This window comes from Bufo gargarizans, chromosome 8 (assembly GCF_014858855.1).
Source record: "Bufo gargarizans isolate SCDJY-AF-19 chromosome 8, ASM1485885v1, whole genome shotgun sequence".
Classification (NCBI taxonomy): domain Eukaryota; kingdom Metazoa; phylum Chordata; class Amphibia; order Anura; family Bufonidae; genus Bufo; species Bufo gargarizans.
Window position 1 is genome coordinate 169635385 of NC_058087.1, and position 16826 is coordinate 169652210.

General features: G+C 46.8%; 1 protein-coding gene across 1 annotated transcript in view; it reads right to left on the reverse strand.

The window, feature by feature from the left end:
• LOC122944549 (squalene synthase-like) overlaps window positions 1-16826 on the reverse strand; it is a 68888-nt gene that overhangs the window by 17323 nt on the left and 34739 nt on the right. Inside the window, exon 2 of the mRNA XM_044302950.1 lies at window positions 15111-15208. Within this exon, the coding sequence (XP_044158885.1) occupies window positions 15111-15208 (98 nt within the window). The remainder of the gene's footprint in view (window positions 1-15110; window positions 15209-16826) is intronic.

Below are 16826 nucleotides of genomic sequence, written 5' to 3' on the forward strand. Positions count from 1 at the left end.
TGGGTACCAGTCGGGCCTCTCTCCTTTTGAGAGGCTTTGCTTTTGATGTACCGTAAGTCTAGTCATAACGTTCCTGGTGGTGGGCTAATGCTTTCACCTTAGATTTTTGTTTTGTGTATATGTTGAGTTTTGGAAAAAGGCTTGCAAAGACCGAACTTGGGTCTTCGGGTAGTTTTTGTATAGTTGTAAGTTATGTAGTCATGTTGCTTGTTTCTGTTATAGAGATAGGGAGAGTTGGGGCCAGTTAGGTTGGGAGGGTTAAGGAGGGGGGGGGGGTTTATATGAGTGGGGAGGCCTGCATCTAGCCCTGGACTATGCGGACATGGGAGGACATTGGGCGAGGGGCTAGATGTGGGTGGTGGAGAAAGGGCTGGCCTCGGACTATGCGGACATGATAAAGACATGAGGCAGAGGTCAGCCCTGGGTGAAGGGTGATGTGTTAGTTAGTTGGAGGCTAGGGCTTGGTTAGGCAAAGTAGAATAGTCTTGTTTTGGTTTGTGTATTTTTAGATAAAATGGTGATAGTAAAAAAATAAAATAAAATTTTTATTAGATTAAGAAGGTTGTTTGTTTTTAGTTTCGTTTGGCAAGGTTCTTTATTTATGTTGTCTTATGCTATGACGAGTAGCAGTTGTGTTTTTGTTAGGGGTTTTTACAGTCGGGTCGGCCAGGTAAGTTTCAGTTAGGGTTTTTTATGTAATTGATTTTATAGGTCTGCTAGTTGAGGTATGAATGTGAGTGTGAGTAAGGCTGGGCCAGAGGGGTTATTGTTTAATTGTTGAATTTTAAAGCTTTGTTTTGTACTTTTATATAAAATAAAAAGAGTTACATTCACAGTATCAACATGGGTGGACATGGCATCACATTCTGGGGGATCAAACCTCAGGGTGTCAGCGGCCACGTACTTAGACACAAGCCACCGCAGGTCCTTCCCAGCAAAACAATGGAAGGAATATTTGAGGATACCCCCACCTCCCTTACTCCTCAACCGGCGCCCCAGTCCAAATAGACCTTGGTGACGGGCAGCGCCGGTTCTACTCCTCCAATCCCGGAGACAGTAAGGGATCTCCCGGGCAATAAATTATGGGGTGCCACCAGTTCAGGTCGTACCAGAGTCATCTAAGTCCCATGGCCACAGCCTGGCCCACGGTGAACGGTTGAAAATTGTCACTGGACCTCCCAACCACCCCCACACAACACAGTGGACGTTATCCGGGTCGATGACTGGGATAGGTCCCTCGGCGCTGGGGACACATGGTCTTGAAGTGTCCTGGCTGCTTACACAGGTGGCAAAGTCGGGGTTCCCCCACTGAGATGGAAAGTGTAGCAGGGGCAGGTGCCCACTTGGGCCTAGGGGCAGGGGTAGCAGGTGAAGCGTGCATCTTACCCCCTCTCCAGCCGACAGGTTTCCGGGCCTCTGAAGTCCTGTTGATGGTGTATTCATCGGCTAGGGCTGCTGTTGCTGAGGCCCCCTCTGGCTTCCAGTTGTGGAGGTACTGCTGTAGGTCCTCTGGGCAATTCCACAATAACTGCTCTGTGGCAATAAGCTCCTTCAGCTGCTGGACGGTTGTGAGCTCCAATCCTGTGGTCCATTGGTTGATCGCTCTCAGAAAGGCCTGCATGTGATCAGCCCAGCTCTGGGTAGAACCCAGCTGCAAACTCCTGAGCTTTTTACGGTATGTCTCAGGGGTCAAGTTGTACTGCCGGACTAGAGCCTGCTTGACGTCCTCGTAGCTCAGGATGGTCTCGCTGGGCAGGCACCCAAAGATTTCAAGGTCTTTTCCCCTGAGATGTGGCGTGAGGAAGCTGACCCACTGGTCCTCAGGCAGCTGGTACTGATAGCAGGCCGTCTCAAATGCCAACAAAAATGTGTACAGGTCCCCATCTTTGACCAGTAGGGGGAAGTCCTCCACCCGCAGTCTGGGAATACGGATCTTTGGAGACTCACATCGGGCTGGAGAGGGCTGCTGGAGTTGGAGCTAGAGCACTTGTAGTTGGTGCTCACGCTCGGCCTTTGCTTGCTCGCAACGCTCTGCAGCCTCTGCTTTCTCCCGATGCTCTGCCGCTGCCAGGAGGCGCTCAGAGGCTGCCTGGTCTCCGGCCTGGAGAGGGTCCAGGCCAGCTTGTAGGAGAGCAGCCGAGCCTGCCAGGCTGGGGGGATGGGCAACTAGCTCTTTGGGGAGCTTTGGCTGTGCTCCCCCTCGCCTTGAATAAAGTTGCCTTCCCCCTCCTCTCGGCCCCCTATCTGGACTGCATCCTTCCCGCCACCATTCATAGCATCGGCCATCTCCTTAGCTTTGCTCCTTGTGATACTGGCCGTCATTGCAACTGATGATCACTGACACAGACTGCAACCTGATGCACACACACACCTTATGGTATTTGCACTCAGACTACTGTTGAGCTGATCTTAAGACTCCAGACTACTGTTGGTAGTCTTTAGTGTCTGGGGGTATGGGTCCCACACTCACACACACACACTAGAATCACGATCCCACTTTGCTGCCACCAATATGTGAGGGATACCACCCCTTGTGCCCGCTTGACGGCAACTACATCAAGCTCACGAGCGCGGTATGGTCACTGGGTACCAAGACGTGATGTTACGCCCTCCCAGTGGTGACTGTAAGGTCAGCTTGGTACAGTTTACACCGACTCCTCCTGTCCACAGAGAGGCAACAAGCTGAGAGAGTCTGGTCACGGACCCAGTGAAACATCGCTTCCTCAGCCCGGGAAATCTGCCACCAGCTTCGCTTTTGATATAAGCCCAGTCCACTAACGGGATTATATAGGGTGAGAAACCAACCCGCGGTAGCTTATAACTAGGCTGAAACATGGACGTTGGGATTTGGGATCAAGATACAAGACAGCACAAGATTAAATTATATATTTAATCGCCTTAAGGGCACACTAGGTAACACACTATACGCAAAGAATTTATACAGTGGTCTGAGGTTACGAATACAGGTAGTATGGTACAAACAAGATTACACAGAGTACAAGTCAGTTACCAGGTAGATGAATGTTCCTTTGGGTTATGATGGTGGAATAGTCCTTGGCTGCGGTTACGTGGGGGCAGAGATGTCAACACTTTTCAGGTCTCTCCAAACACATGGCACGATGTGACCCCCTTTCAGAGAAAGACCCGCCCACTTGCTGGCACAAGCCTTTTAACCTGTTGCCGGTTACTCCCCTCCCAGCCTCTGGGAAGGGTCCACCCCCCCCCCCCTCTGCTGGACTGGCAGCAAATGACCCACAAGCTCCAGACCAGAAGTTCACAGGGAGATGGTTCTCAGACCAACGGAGCTGCCTGGGTTCAGGCTACCAGTAGAGTCCAAGCATGGTACCGTTATTTGGTTTCTGTGAGGAGATATGTATATCTCCCTTCCCTGGCATCCCACCGCCAGACTAAGACCACGGCCTGTTCATCGTGGCCACGGGACACAAATATGTATCCGGTTCATGTATGTAATGAACAGGCAATTCATAATTCCTTACGAACCGCCGGTTCCAACCTGTCTGATAATCTGATTGAAGTGGTGAATGGCTTAGACCTCATGCTGATAGATTCTTCCTGTCACATCAGCTTGGTTCCTAACTGACTGGATGACATGTAAATTTGTAAACAAGTGGCTTGCTTAAAGCTAGGACCCCTGCGAGTTCATTACCTCTGCTATCTGACAAGCCGAGTGTTGAAGTGAGAACTTATTTTGCATGTACACTGATCAAGGTGAATTAAATGAAAATGTCGCCGCCAGTTCTGGCAGACGTTCTTCTCTACCTCTTGTATGATGTTCTTTGTTTTGGTTTCACTTTTTCATCTCCTTTCCTTCTGCCAGGTGTCACTTATTTAGACTAATAGTCTTCCTTTATATTCCCTCCCATACTGCCTCACTTTGCGGTTTATACTACTTCCTGGATAAAGTGTTGACTGCTGGAGGCTGCTTCTGCTGTTTGCTCAGATAAGTCGTACTTTATTGTGTTTCCTTGCTGGCTTGATTCTAGGTGACCCTGACTCCGTCCGTATTAAGTGCAGGGAGCTGGTGGTCGTGTCCCCTCACTATTATAGGGTTTTCAGGTGCCACACAGTCTTAGGTGTGTGGGCATGCAATCGTCTACCATTGAGACCCTTGCATGTGCATAGCAGTCAGGGAGAGCTCTTAGGGTTTTATAGGGCTCCCCTTTATGCTCCTTAGTTTGGGATCAAGCCAGTCGGTCGTTTATTTATAAGTTCCAGCTATCTGCAAATTCATCCGTGACAGAAAATCATGGCTGCCATTAAACGATAATCCATATTCCTGATAACCATAAACATATACAGTACAGACCAAAAGTTTGGACACACCTTCTCATTCAAAGAGTTTTCTTTATTTTCATGACTATGAAAATTGTAGATTCACACTGAAGGCATCAAAACTATGAATTAACACATGTGGAATTATATACATAACAAAAAAGTGTGAAACAACAGAAAATATGTCATATTCTTGGTTCTTCAAAGTAGCCACCTTTTGCTTTGATTACTGCTTTGCACACTCTGGGCATTCTCTTGATGAGCTTCAAGAAGTAGTCACCTGAAATGGTCTTCCAACAGTCTTGAAGGAGATCCCAGAGATGCTTAGCAGTTGTTGGCCCTTTTGCCTTCACTCTGCGGTCCAGCTCACCCCAAACCATCTCGATTGGGTTCAGGTCCGGTGACTGTGGAGGCCAGGTCATCTGGCGCAGCACCCCATCACTCTCCTTCATGGTCAAATAGCCCTTACACAGCCTGGAGGTGTCTTTGGGGTCATTGTCCTGATGGTCCAAATGGTGGTCCAACTAAACGCAAACCGGATGGAATAGCATGCCGCTGCAAGATGCTGTGGTAGCCATGCTGGTTCAGTATGCCTTCAATTTTGAATAAATCCCTAACAGTGTCACCAGCAAAGCACCCCCACACCATCACACCTCCTCCTCCATGCTTCACGGTGGGAACCAGGCATGTAGAGTCCAGCCTTCCCCTTTTCTGCATCACACAAAGACACGGTGGTTGGAACCAAAGATCTCAAATTTGGACTCATCAGACCAAAGCACAGATTTTCACTGGTCTAATGTCCATTCCTTGTGTTCTTTAGCCCAAACAAGTCTCTTCTGCTTGTTGCCTGTCCTTAGCAGTGGTTTCCTAGCAGATATTCTACCATGAAGGCCTGATTCACACAGTCTCCTCTTAACAGTTGTTCTAGAGATGTGTCTGCTGCTAGAACTCTGTGTGGCATTGACCTGGTCTCTAATCTGAGCTGCTGTTAACCTGCGATTTCTGAGGCTGGTGACTCGGATGAACTTATCCTCCGCAGGAGAGGTGACTCTTGGTCTTCCTTTCCTGGGGCGGTCCACATGTGAGCCAGTTTCTTTGTCGCGCTTGATGTTTTTTGTGACTGCACTTGGGGACACTTTCAAAGTTTTCCCAATTTTTCGGACTGACTGACCTTCATTTCTTAAAGTAATGATGGCCACTCATTTTTCTTTACTTAGAATTTGTATTATGGCAAGAAAAAAGCAGCTAACAGTCTATTCAGTTGGACTATCAGCTGTGTATCCACCTGACTTCTCCACAACGCAACTGATGGTCCCAACCCCATTTATAAGGCAAGAAATCCCACTTATTAAACCTGACAGGGCACACCTGTGAAGTGAAAACCATTTCAGGTGACTAACTCTTGAAGCTCATCAAGAGAATGCCCAGAGTGTGCAAAGCAGTAATCAAAGCAAAAGGTGGCTACTTTGAAGAACCTAGAATATGACATATTTTCAGTTGTTTCACACTTTTTTGTTATGTATATAATTCCACATGTGTTAATTCATAGTTTTGATGCCTTCAGTGTGAATCTACAATTTTCATAGGTCATGAAAATAAAGACTCTTTGAATGAGAAGGGGTGTCCAAACTTTTGGTCTGTACTGTATATATATATATATATATATATATATATATATATATTTTTTTTTTTTAAATGTGCTTTAAGGGAGCGCCTAAAAATTGTTGATGAGGGCCTTACAGAGAACTGGTGCAGCTTGGGAGAACTCTTGGAGATGGGAGTGAGAGGTTCAGATTAAAAGGTGGACGTTAACATTAAAGGGAGCCGGTCACCTAACTTTTACCAATTAAACCATTAGTAATGGCCAGCAGCTTGTTGCACATGCATTCCAGACAAGCCTTTGTTATTTGACACTGTGAATTGTCCTGAAAAAGCATTTTTAATCCTTTGGATAATGGCTCGAAAGTGCCCAGTGAGGCAGGCTTTGGTTTTGAAAGTGCCCAATCCCGCCGAGCTTCCTCCCGCTATGTTCCACCCCCAGGGTAGAGGGAGAGAATGCCAGGCACAGCATTAGGGAGGAGCGCAAGACTTTAGGAGACGTCAGAGCCAGGCGTGATTATGTTTACACTGACTGGCCCTGTCAAAGTGCAGAGGGGGCAGCAGTTTTAAAGTTCTTGGTGTAATGGCAACGCCCCCGTTGCTCCTAGAGGCTAATTTGCATATATTAAAACTTGGGGCCAACACAGATGCCTTCAGCTGCCGAGTGCACCTGCAACAGGTCAGCCAGTTTCATAGGTGCAAATCTGGCAGCACTGATTAGAGCGCTGCTTTCTCTTCAAACAGCTGATCGGTGAGGGTGCCGGAAGTCGGACCCCCACAGATTTGATATTGATGAGGAGTGTACTAGAACTCAGTGGGGCCCACAGCAAATATTTCCCCCAACTTTTTCGCAATCCTCTCCTCCAGTGCAACCCCCATTTCTGCAGTTAGTCAACATCTCTCTCTCAGATCAGGCTCAGACAAATCACACATCTTTGGGAGAGATTTATGAAGACCAGCAGTTTCTGACAGTATCGATTTCTCCTGTGCTTCCGAAGGATGTGCCTAATTTAGGACGAAGTGCAGTAGGTAGTTAAGGCTGCGATGTGTGGCCTGTGATGGCTGTGCCCACGAAGGACATTCAACCAGGGCCAGACTGGTACTGAAATGCAGTCCTGGCACAAAAACGCCACATATATTATCATCCCACCTTCCCCCTCAAATCAGGGAATACAGAGGTGCACACAGCAGCAAATCTCGCTGTCCTTAAAGGGAGTCTGTCACCAACCTGACCGGTTTTAAACTGATCACATAGTTCAGTGGGACACAAAGACATGACACAGATGTTACCTTTGTTTCGTTTTTCAGATCATCCAAATCGCCCAAAAAGTAGTTTTTATGATATGCTAATGAGCTGTCGCAAAGTGCCCAAGTTCCCCCACCTAACTCCGCCCCTCAGTAAGCTCAGGCCAGCCCTGTGGCTCTGTGACATCATATTTCCCTATAGGCATTGTTAGGGACAAGTGAACACTAATTTTGTACACTGCCACTATACAATCAATAATACCACACTGTAACATAACTAATACAATGTACTGTCCCCCAGATATCGATAATATCATGCAGTACATCCCCTGGAATAGCTCCCTAAAAAAAATATGTAATTTATACATAGTGCCCCCTGCTTGAAATAATTTAAGTATACCGTCCCAGACAATGTATAATAGTATACAGCAGTATATGAGTGCATAATATGATACCGCAGTATATTACACTATATAGCAGTATACAGAAGTACATAACAGTGAATAAAAGTATATAGCAGTATATTACAATGTATAGCAGCATATACTGTAAGTGTATAACAGTATACAGCAGTATAAAACATTGTACAGTGGTATACAGCACTATATAAGTGTACAGCAGTATATAACAGCGTATAGCATTTTACAGCAGTACTAATTATATATATATTTTATACACCCAAACATACAGACACTATACACATATTTACATACAGTACAGACCAAAAGTTTGGACACACCTTCTCATTCAAAGAGTTTACAATTTTCATAGTCATGAAAATAAAGGAGATTCACACTGAAGGCATCAAAACTATGAATTAACACATGTGGAATTATATACATAACAAAAAAGTGTGAAACAACAGAAAATATGTCATATTCTAGGTTCTTCAAAGTAGCCACCTTTTGCTTTGATTACTGCTTTGCACACTCTTGGCGTTCTTTTGATGAGCTTCAAGAGGTAGTCACCTGAAATGGTCTTCCAACAGTCTTGAAGGAGTTCCCAGAGATGCTTAGCACTTGTTGGCCCTTTTGCCCTCACTCTGCGGTCCAGCTCACCCCAAACCATCTCGATTGGGTTCAGGTCTGGTGAGCTATATAGATATATATTTATCGCACACGCACACACACACACCACTCGGGTTTTCAGTAGTGAAACAAAGTGGATTTTTATTATCAAACAAATAAAGTAGCAGCACACCACTAAATGCACTAAGACTGAGTGAACAGGTGAATGTGTGAACAGGATCAAATACATGACGCCAATACTTACTGCTAAGCAGTTAAGAAGCTCTTAGCGCATACAAAAATATGTCAAGCCCACCTACCAGACGACAAGGTAGCTTCTTATCAGGTGGGACCTACTCTAACACGGAGGGTCCAGCTCCATTGTTACTCTGATTAAAAACACCAAGGGGTGGGGGATGGGCGGGGAGCGCCGAGTTCCAAAGAGGATGCCTGGTCCTCTATAATATACATTAAGTAAAAAACGGAACAGCACCTCCTGAGACAAATCGCAGGTGCAAGCTACCCGGCAATAATACAGCAAACAAAGAAAGTAGCAGTACACCACTAAATGCACTAAGACTGAGTGAACAGGTGTAAAGGGGGACTATTAATCACCAATATTATGCGAATATCGATAATTAATATTCCTAAATAGGAGGAGCCGTCTAGTGAAGACTCCGCCTATTTATACCTTTATATAACAATAACAATACTTTCGCTATGCCTTACACTAATCACTATACTAGCTGCATGCGCCTTACTTACTACCGCTAACAAGTACACACTACACAAAGGGTACAAGTAACACAGTATTTAATACACCAAGCACGCAATACAGTAATTTCACAACACTAAATACACAGTACTCCACTGCACTACACGTTCCCAAATTCCACCCACAAACTAACTATACAATACACACATACAAGTAACATTAACGACCCACCCACCTAGCTCTATACTGTCCCTAAGGGGTTACAAGAGGGTTAACTATACTGTCCCTTAAGGGTTTGTTTGCAGAGCAGAAGCATGCTCTACAGCGCAGCACCAGGGGGGTTAAATGGTAGGGGGTCAGGGATGTCAAGGTTTAACCAGGGGTTATCAGGGACACAGCAGGGGAACCAGGGGTTGTCAGAGGGTTAATCAGGGGATTGAGGGTATGGCAGGGGTTAACCAGATACTTATGGTTTGTTGCAGAGGTGGTACAGATGGGGGACGGCACGGCTCTTCTCCTGAGCGCAGGGGGGGGGGGGGTCCGGTCCTCCTTCCAGAGCGCAGGACGCGCTCTCCTATCAGTTTGGGGTCCGGTCGGGCGCTCTGACCTGAGCGCAGCACGCGTTCTGCTTCCAGGTATGGGGGGGGGGGGGTCCGGCCGTGCTCTTCAATCGGAGGGGGCGGGAGCCGCGCTGTACTGAGCGCCGATTGCACTCTCAAGGTGGGGGCCCGATCTTCCTGAGCGCAGGACGCGCTCTCCTCTACATGGGGGCCCTGACCCTAACTAACCTCTTGAGTGCCGGGCCGCCGGATATTTAAACCCGGCCGCCCGCACTCCCGCGCCCCCCTCATCCACGTGGGCCGGCGCAGTGATATGACGTCACTGCGCCGGCCCGCACATCAGGGACGCCCTGCAGACAGGCGGGAGATCCTTTGATCTCCCGCCTGTAGCTCTCAGCATTCCGGACATCCCAATGGTAATTGCGATGCCGGAATGCACATAATAGAGGGAGCGGAGGTGTCTCCTCTCTCTCTATTATGTTTAATTATCTCCAGCAGGGCTGCAGATAATTAGAACAAAAGGATTCAAATTCATTAGAATTTGAATCTTTTTGAGGTCACCAGAATGACCGGACCTTATCCGGTCATCCTGGCACCTTTACTCAGAATACATCAATGTGAATGCTTGGGCCACATTCACATTGATGCATCTGGGTCCATGGAGGGGAGGTTAATATAATATACATGAGTATGGATGCTTGGGGCACATCCATACACATGTATATACACTAATATTAGGGACATAAGGGGGCACAGATTATATAAGGGGGCACAAGGCCCCTACATATATTCTAAGGGGGCACAAGGCCCCTACATATATTCTAAGGGGGCACAAGGCCCCTACATATATTCTAAGGGGGCACAAGGCCCCTACATATATTCTAAGGGGGCACAAGGCCCCTACATATATTCTAAGGGGGCACAAGGCCCCTACATATATTCTAAGGGGGCACAAGGCCCCTACATATATTCTAAGGGGGCACAAGGCCCCTACATATATTCTAAGGGGGCACAAGGCCCCTACATATATTCTAAGGGGGCACAAGGCCCCTACATATATTCTAAGGGGGCACAAGGCCCCTACATATATTCTAAGGGGGCACAAGGCCCCTACATATATTCTAAGGGGGCACAAGGCCCCTACATATATTCTAAGGGGGCACAAGGCCCCTACATATATTCTAAGGGGGCACAAGGCCCCTACATATATTCTAAGGGGGCACAAGGCCCCTACATATATTCTAAGGGGGCACAAGGCCCCTACATATATTCTAAGGGGGCACAAGGCCCCTACATATATTCTAAGGGGGCACAAGGCCCCTACATATATTCTAAGGGGGCACAAGGCCCCTACATATATTCTAAGGGGGCACAAGGCCCCTACATATATTCTAAGGGGGCACAAGGCCCCTACATATATTCTAAGGGGGCACAAGGCCCCTACATATATTCTAAGGATCACCATGGGCAGACGTGCGCAGATGCTGGGCACATCTGCGCACATCATCCCATGGTGCGTTGGTTAATGTATGCATATATACCATACATGCCCGCACGTGTTTGCGGGCATGCATGGATATATATGCATCAGTCTCAACAACAGGTGAATGTGTGAATGTGCTACTTTATTTGTTTGCTGTATTATTGCCGGGTAGCTTGCACCTGTGATTTGGCTTAGGAGGTGCTGTTCCGTTTTTTGCTTAGCAGAAGGACCCGGCTTCGCACTGGTATATTTCATTTTAGGTTTCCGCGTGTCGTACAAAGATAGACAGTATCCCCCATAACAGTGACCTCTACAGTACCCGTTCCTTTAACAATGACCTCCACAGTGCCTCCCCTTTAAAAATGACTGCCCCTTTAGCATTGACCACCCCTTTAAACAGTGACATTTTTAGTGGCCGCCCCTTTAATAGTAACCTTCACAGTGATCGCCCATTTAACCTCTTCAGGACACATGACGTACCAGTACATCATGTATAGTTCCAATCACCACTGCCCGGCGGGCTAGATGCGCCGAGTGGGAAGGGGTCCTGTGACCCCCCCCCCCATGTCGGCGATCGCAGAAAATCGCAGGTCAATTCAGACCTGCGGTTTGCTGCGTTTCCGGGTTATTCGGGTCTCTGAGGACCCGATAACCCGTAACAGGATTGTGATCAGTGGTGTGATTTTACACCACCAATCACCATCCTGCGATCCTGAGAGGTGATGGTGACATCATTTTTTTCCCATTAACAAAGCAAGGGTTAACAACCAAACAAAACTTAATATTTATTACCCTGATACTGCAGTTTACAGAAACGCCACATTTGTGGTCGTAAACTGCTGTATCAGTAAAAGGCAGGGCGCAAAAGGAAAGGACCGACATGGTTTCTGGAAGGCCGATTTTGATGGCCTTTTTTTATTGACACCATGTCCCTTTTGAAGCCCCCCTGAAGTAGAAACTCCCTAAAAGTGACCCCACCTAAGAAACTACACCCCTCAAGGTATTCAAAACAGATTTTACAAACTTTATTAACCCTTTAGGTGTTCCTCAACAGTTAATAGCAAATGGAGATGAAATTTCAGAATTTCAATTTTTGGTAACCTTACCTCACAAAAGTGTAATATAGAGCAACCAAAAATCATATGTACCCTAAAAGTAGCCCCAACAAAACCGCCACCTTATCCCGTAGTTTCTAAAATGGGGTCACTTTTAGGGAGTTTCTACTCCAGGGGTGAACTCAGGGGGGGTTGAAACAGGACACGGTGTAAATAAACCGGTCCATAAAAATCAGTCCTCCAAAAACCACACGGCGCTCCTTTCCCTATACGCCCCGCCGTGTGGCCGTACAGTAGTGTACGACCACATATGGGGTGTTTCTGTAAATGGCAGAGTCAGGGCAATAAAGATAGTCTTGTTTGGCTGTTAACCCTTGCTTTGTTAGTGGAAAAAATGGGTTAAAAAGGAAAATTGGCAAAAAAATTAAATTCTCAATTTTCTTTTAACAAAGTTCGAAAATCAGTTTTGAATACCTTGAGGGGTGTAGTTTCTTAGATGGGGTCACTTTTATGGAGTTTCTACTCTATGGGTGCATCAGGGGGACTTCGAACGGGACATGGTGTAAATAAACCAGTCCAGCAAAATCTGCCTTCCAAAAACCATATGGCGCACCTTTCCCTCTATGCCCTACTGTGTGCCCATACAGTAGTTTACGGCCACATATGGGGTGTTTCTGCAAACTACAGAGTCGGGGCAATAAATATTGAGTTTTGTTTGGCTGTTAATCCATTTTTTCCAGTAACAAAGCAAGGGTTAAGATGTAAATTTGCCCAAAAATCTAAATTCGGAAATGTTATCTCCATTTGCCATTAACTCTTGTGGAACACCTAAAGGGTTAACGACGTTTGTAAAATCAGTTTTGAATAGCTTGAGGGGTGTAGTTTCTAGAATGGGGTCATTTTTGGGTGGTTTCTATTATGTAAGCCTCACAAAGTGACTTCAGACCTGAACTGGTCCCTAAAAATTGTTTTTTTGAAAATGTCTGAAAAATTTCAAGATTTGCTTCTAAGCCTTGTAACATCCCCAAAATATAAAATATCATTCCCAAAATGATCCAAACATGAAGTAGACATATGGGGAATGTAAATTAATAACTATTTTTGGAGGTACTACTATGTAATATAGAAGTAGAGAAATGGAAACTTGGAAATTTGCAATTTTTTTTACAAATGTTTGGTAAATTAGATTTTTTTTAACTTCATTTTACCAGTGTCATGAAGTACAATATGTGACGGGAAAAAAAAAAAAAAAAAAAAAAAAAAAAAAAACACAATCTCAGAACGGCCTGGATAAGTCAAAGCGTTTTAAAGTTATCACCACTTAAAGTGACACTGGTCAGATTTGCAAAAAATGGCCTGGTCCTTAAGGTGAAATAAGGCTGTGTCCTAAAGGGGTTAACAGTGACTTTCACAGTGACCGCCCCTTTAACAGGTACCTCTTCAGTGCCCGCCCATTTAATAACAGTGACCTCCACAGTGCCCGCCCCTTTAAGCCGTAAAGAAAAATGGCTGGGTTGTTATGGAAACCTGGAGTGAAACTGTGTTTATAGCAGTTGGGATTTGAAGAGAAAGACTTGCAGGCTTGTATTGGAAGGGGGGGCTCATTTTTTGGGAATATCTCAGGAACGGTACATCCCAGAGAGCTCAGACCCGGACTAAAACCTTCCCGGATACCTAATGTACCTCTGTGCCAAATTTGGTGAAGATCGGTTCGGTCGTGCATAAAGAACGTCTAGACAGAGACAGACAGACTCTCATTTTTATATATATGAGGCTAGCAGAAGGACCCGGCTTCGCACGGGTATATTTCATCTATTTAATTTTATGTTTCCATGTGTCCTAAAAAGATAGACAGTGACCTCCACAGTGCCCACTCCTTTAACACTGCCTGCCCCTTTAACAGTGCCCTCCACTGTGCCCGCCCATTTAATAACAGTGACCTCCACTGTGCCCGCCCCTTTAATAACAGTGACCTCCACTGTGCCCGCCCCTTTAATAACAGTGACCTCCACTGTGCCCGCCCCTTTAAGCAGTAAAGAAAAATGGCTGGGTTGTTATGGAAACCTGGAGTAAAACTGTTTATAGCAGTTGGGATTTGAAGAGAAAGACTTGCAGACTTGTATTGGGAGGGAGGGGGGTCTCAGTTTTTGGGAATCTCAGCAACGGTACGTCATAGAGAGCCGAGACCTGGTCTAAAACCTTCCCGGACACCTGATGTACGTGTTCGCCAACGGGTGACGATCGGTCACGCATAAAGAACAGACAGACACTCATTTTTATATTTATAAGAGATAAGAGACTAGCAGAAGGACCCGGCTTCGCACGGGTATATTTAATCTACTTAATTTAAAGTTTCTGTGTGTCGTTGAAAGATAGACAGTTTCCCCCATAACAGTGACCTCTACAGCACCCCGCCCCACTGTCTGCTGAGCTGTGTATCTAATATCCAACCCTGTGCGATACTGTCTGCTGTGTATCTAAGTCTATTGTACGATACTGTCTGCTGAGCATGTCGTCGTGTAGCCCTAGCCTAAAGCTGACTTAAAGCAGTGAAGAAAAATGGCTGGGTTGTTTTGTAATTTTTTGGCAATATCTCAGGAACAGCCCGTCCTAGAGTGCTGAGACCCGGTCTAAAACCTTCCTGGACACCTGATGTTCCTGTGTGTCAAATTTGGTGAAGATCGGTCCAGTCGTTTGGTCGCGCATAAAGAACATCCAGACAGACGTCTAGACCAACAAACAGAAACTCATTTTTATAATATAAGAGACTAGCAGAAGTACCCGGCTTCGCACGGGTATATTTCATTTTAGGTTTCAGTGTGTCATAAATAGATAGACAGTTTCCCCCATAACAGTGACCTCTACAGTACCCGAACCTTTAACAATGACCTTTACAGTGCCCGCCCCTTTAACAGTGCCTGCCTCTTTAGCATTGACCACCCCTTTAACAGTGACCTTCAACCTTCATAGGGCCCACCCCTTTAACAGTGACTTTCCCAGTGACCACCCCTTTAACAGTGACTTTCCCAGTGACCACCCCTTTAACAGTGACTTTCACAATGACCGCCCCTTTAACAGGGACCTTCATAGTGCCCACCCCTTTAATAACAGTGACCTCCACATTTAGTACAGAATAACGGAGATCTCACCCACCTCAGCTCTCCGTCCAGGGCTTGGATGACGGCGGCGAAGCTCCTGCTGGTCTGGTCCAGATACTTGTAGCAGGTCTGCAGACTGTCGCTCATGGAGTCCTGTTGGGACAGAGTAACAGAGTGAGGTTTGCACATGTCCAGGTTATTGGGGATAAAGCACTTGCACGCGGTGCTGCCCTCCTTCAGCCCCCGCTCCTGCAGCTTGGTGACAGTCAGTAGTGAGCACTGACCGCCAGGCTTCTGCGCAGGGTCCAGGCACAGAGTCCTCTTGAGCAGGCAGAAGGCCACTTTGCAGTTTACACTGGTGCAGTCACTGTGTACATACATTACTTATCCTATGCTGATCCTGAATTATACTCCAGAGCTACACTCACTATTCTGCTGGTGAGAGTGACTTCCCCAATAGAATAGTGAGTGAAGGGGGCGTGGCTAGCCAGGCAAGTGAGCGGCAGCAAGTTCGCTGAGCTCCCGCACTGAACCCGGCATTTTATCCTGTGGACACCTCTATACCTGCGCAAACTAAACCTTCCTGAGCCGCCGATATCGCCAGTCAGTTGAGGAGTGAGGTCCTGCTGCCCAGAACCGCCGATCCTGCTGCCATGTCCAAAAAGAGAGAAGGACGGGGTGCAGCCAGGGAGGTCCAAGATGGCGCCGGACCCGACACGCCGAGCCGCCGGGAGCGCGCAGGCACGATACAGAGAGAGGCTGCAGTGAGACTCGGCAAGTATGCACAAGACGCCGCTCTCTCACAGGCTACAGGGGACAGAAATAAGCGGGCTTCCACTGCCAATAGCCGACGTGCTGAGGAGGAAGAGGCTGGAGCAGACATAAGAGAAGTCTGCAGCCCCAATAGATATGGCCTGTGATGCGGACACTGGGGCAGATGCTCCTGATTCAGACACTGAGGAACCCACACTTAAAGATGTTATGAGAGCCATTGCAAAATGTGGTAAATCATTAACGGCTCTCAATATGCAGGTGGGGGCTATAAAAGAGGACGTCTCCATTGTGCGGCATGATTTGAAACGTTTGGCGGAACGTACCACTGCCCTTGAAGATCGTATGGGGGATGTGGAAGATGCCGTAATGCCTCTTCAGAGAGAGTCCGTTAACCAAGCAAGCCAGCTGGATTCCCTCATGGCCAAGCAAGACGACTTGGAAAATCGCCTGCGCAGAAATAATGTCAGACTGTCCGGAAAAAGTGGAAGGGGCGAATTCTACTGAATTCTTTGAGAAATGGGTGAAGGATCAGTTTGGGCCTGAAACTTTAACTCCTTTATTTGCGATAGAGAGAGCCCACAGGGTCCCTACCCGCCCTTTACCCCCAGGTGCTCCGCCAAGGCCTGTACTCATGAAAGTTCTCCACTACAGGGATCGTGACATCATCCTCAGAAAAGCTAGAGAACTTCCAGAAATATCTATTGATGGGCACAAGGTATCCTTCTTTCCCGATTATTCTATGGAGGTCCAAAAAAGAAGGGCGAGATTCCTTGATATTAAAAGGCGGCTGAGAGGACTTGACGTCTCCTACGCCATGATTTATCCAGCAAAGCTGAGAATCGCGGCGTTGGGAAATACCTCCTTTTTTGAAGACCCCAAGGAAGCTCTGCGGTGGTTGGACCGCCACGAACGCCAGCTACGAGAAGCAAGACAGAATGTGGATGGAGACTGAGCTGCTGCGATTCTTAAAGTCCCCGGCTATTTAAGTATTTCTGGG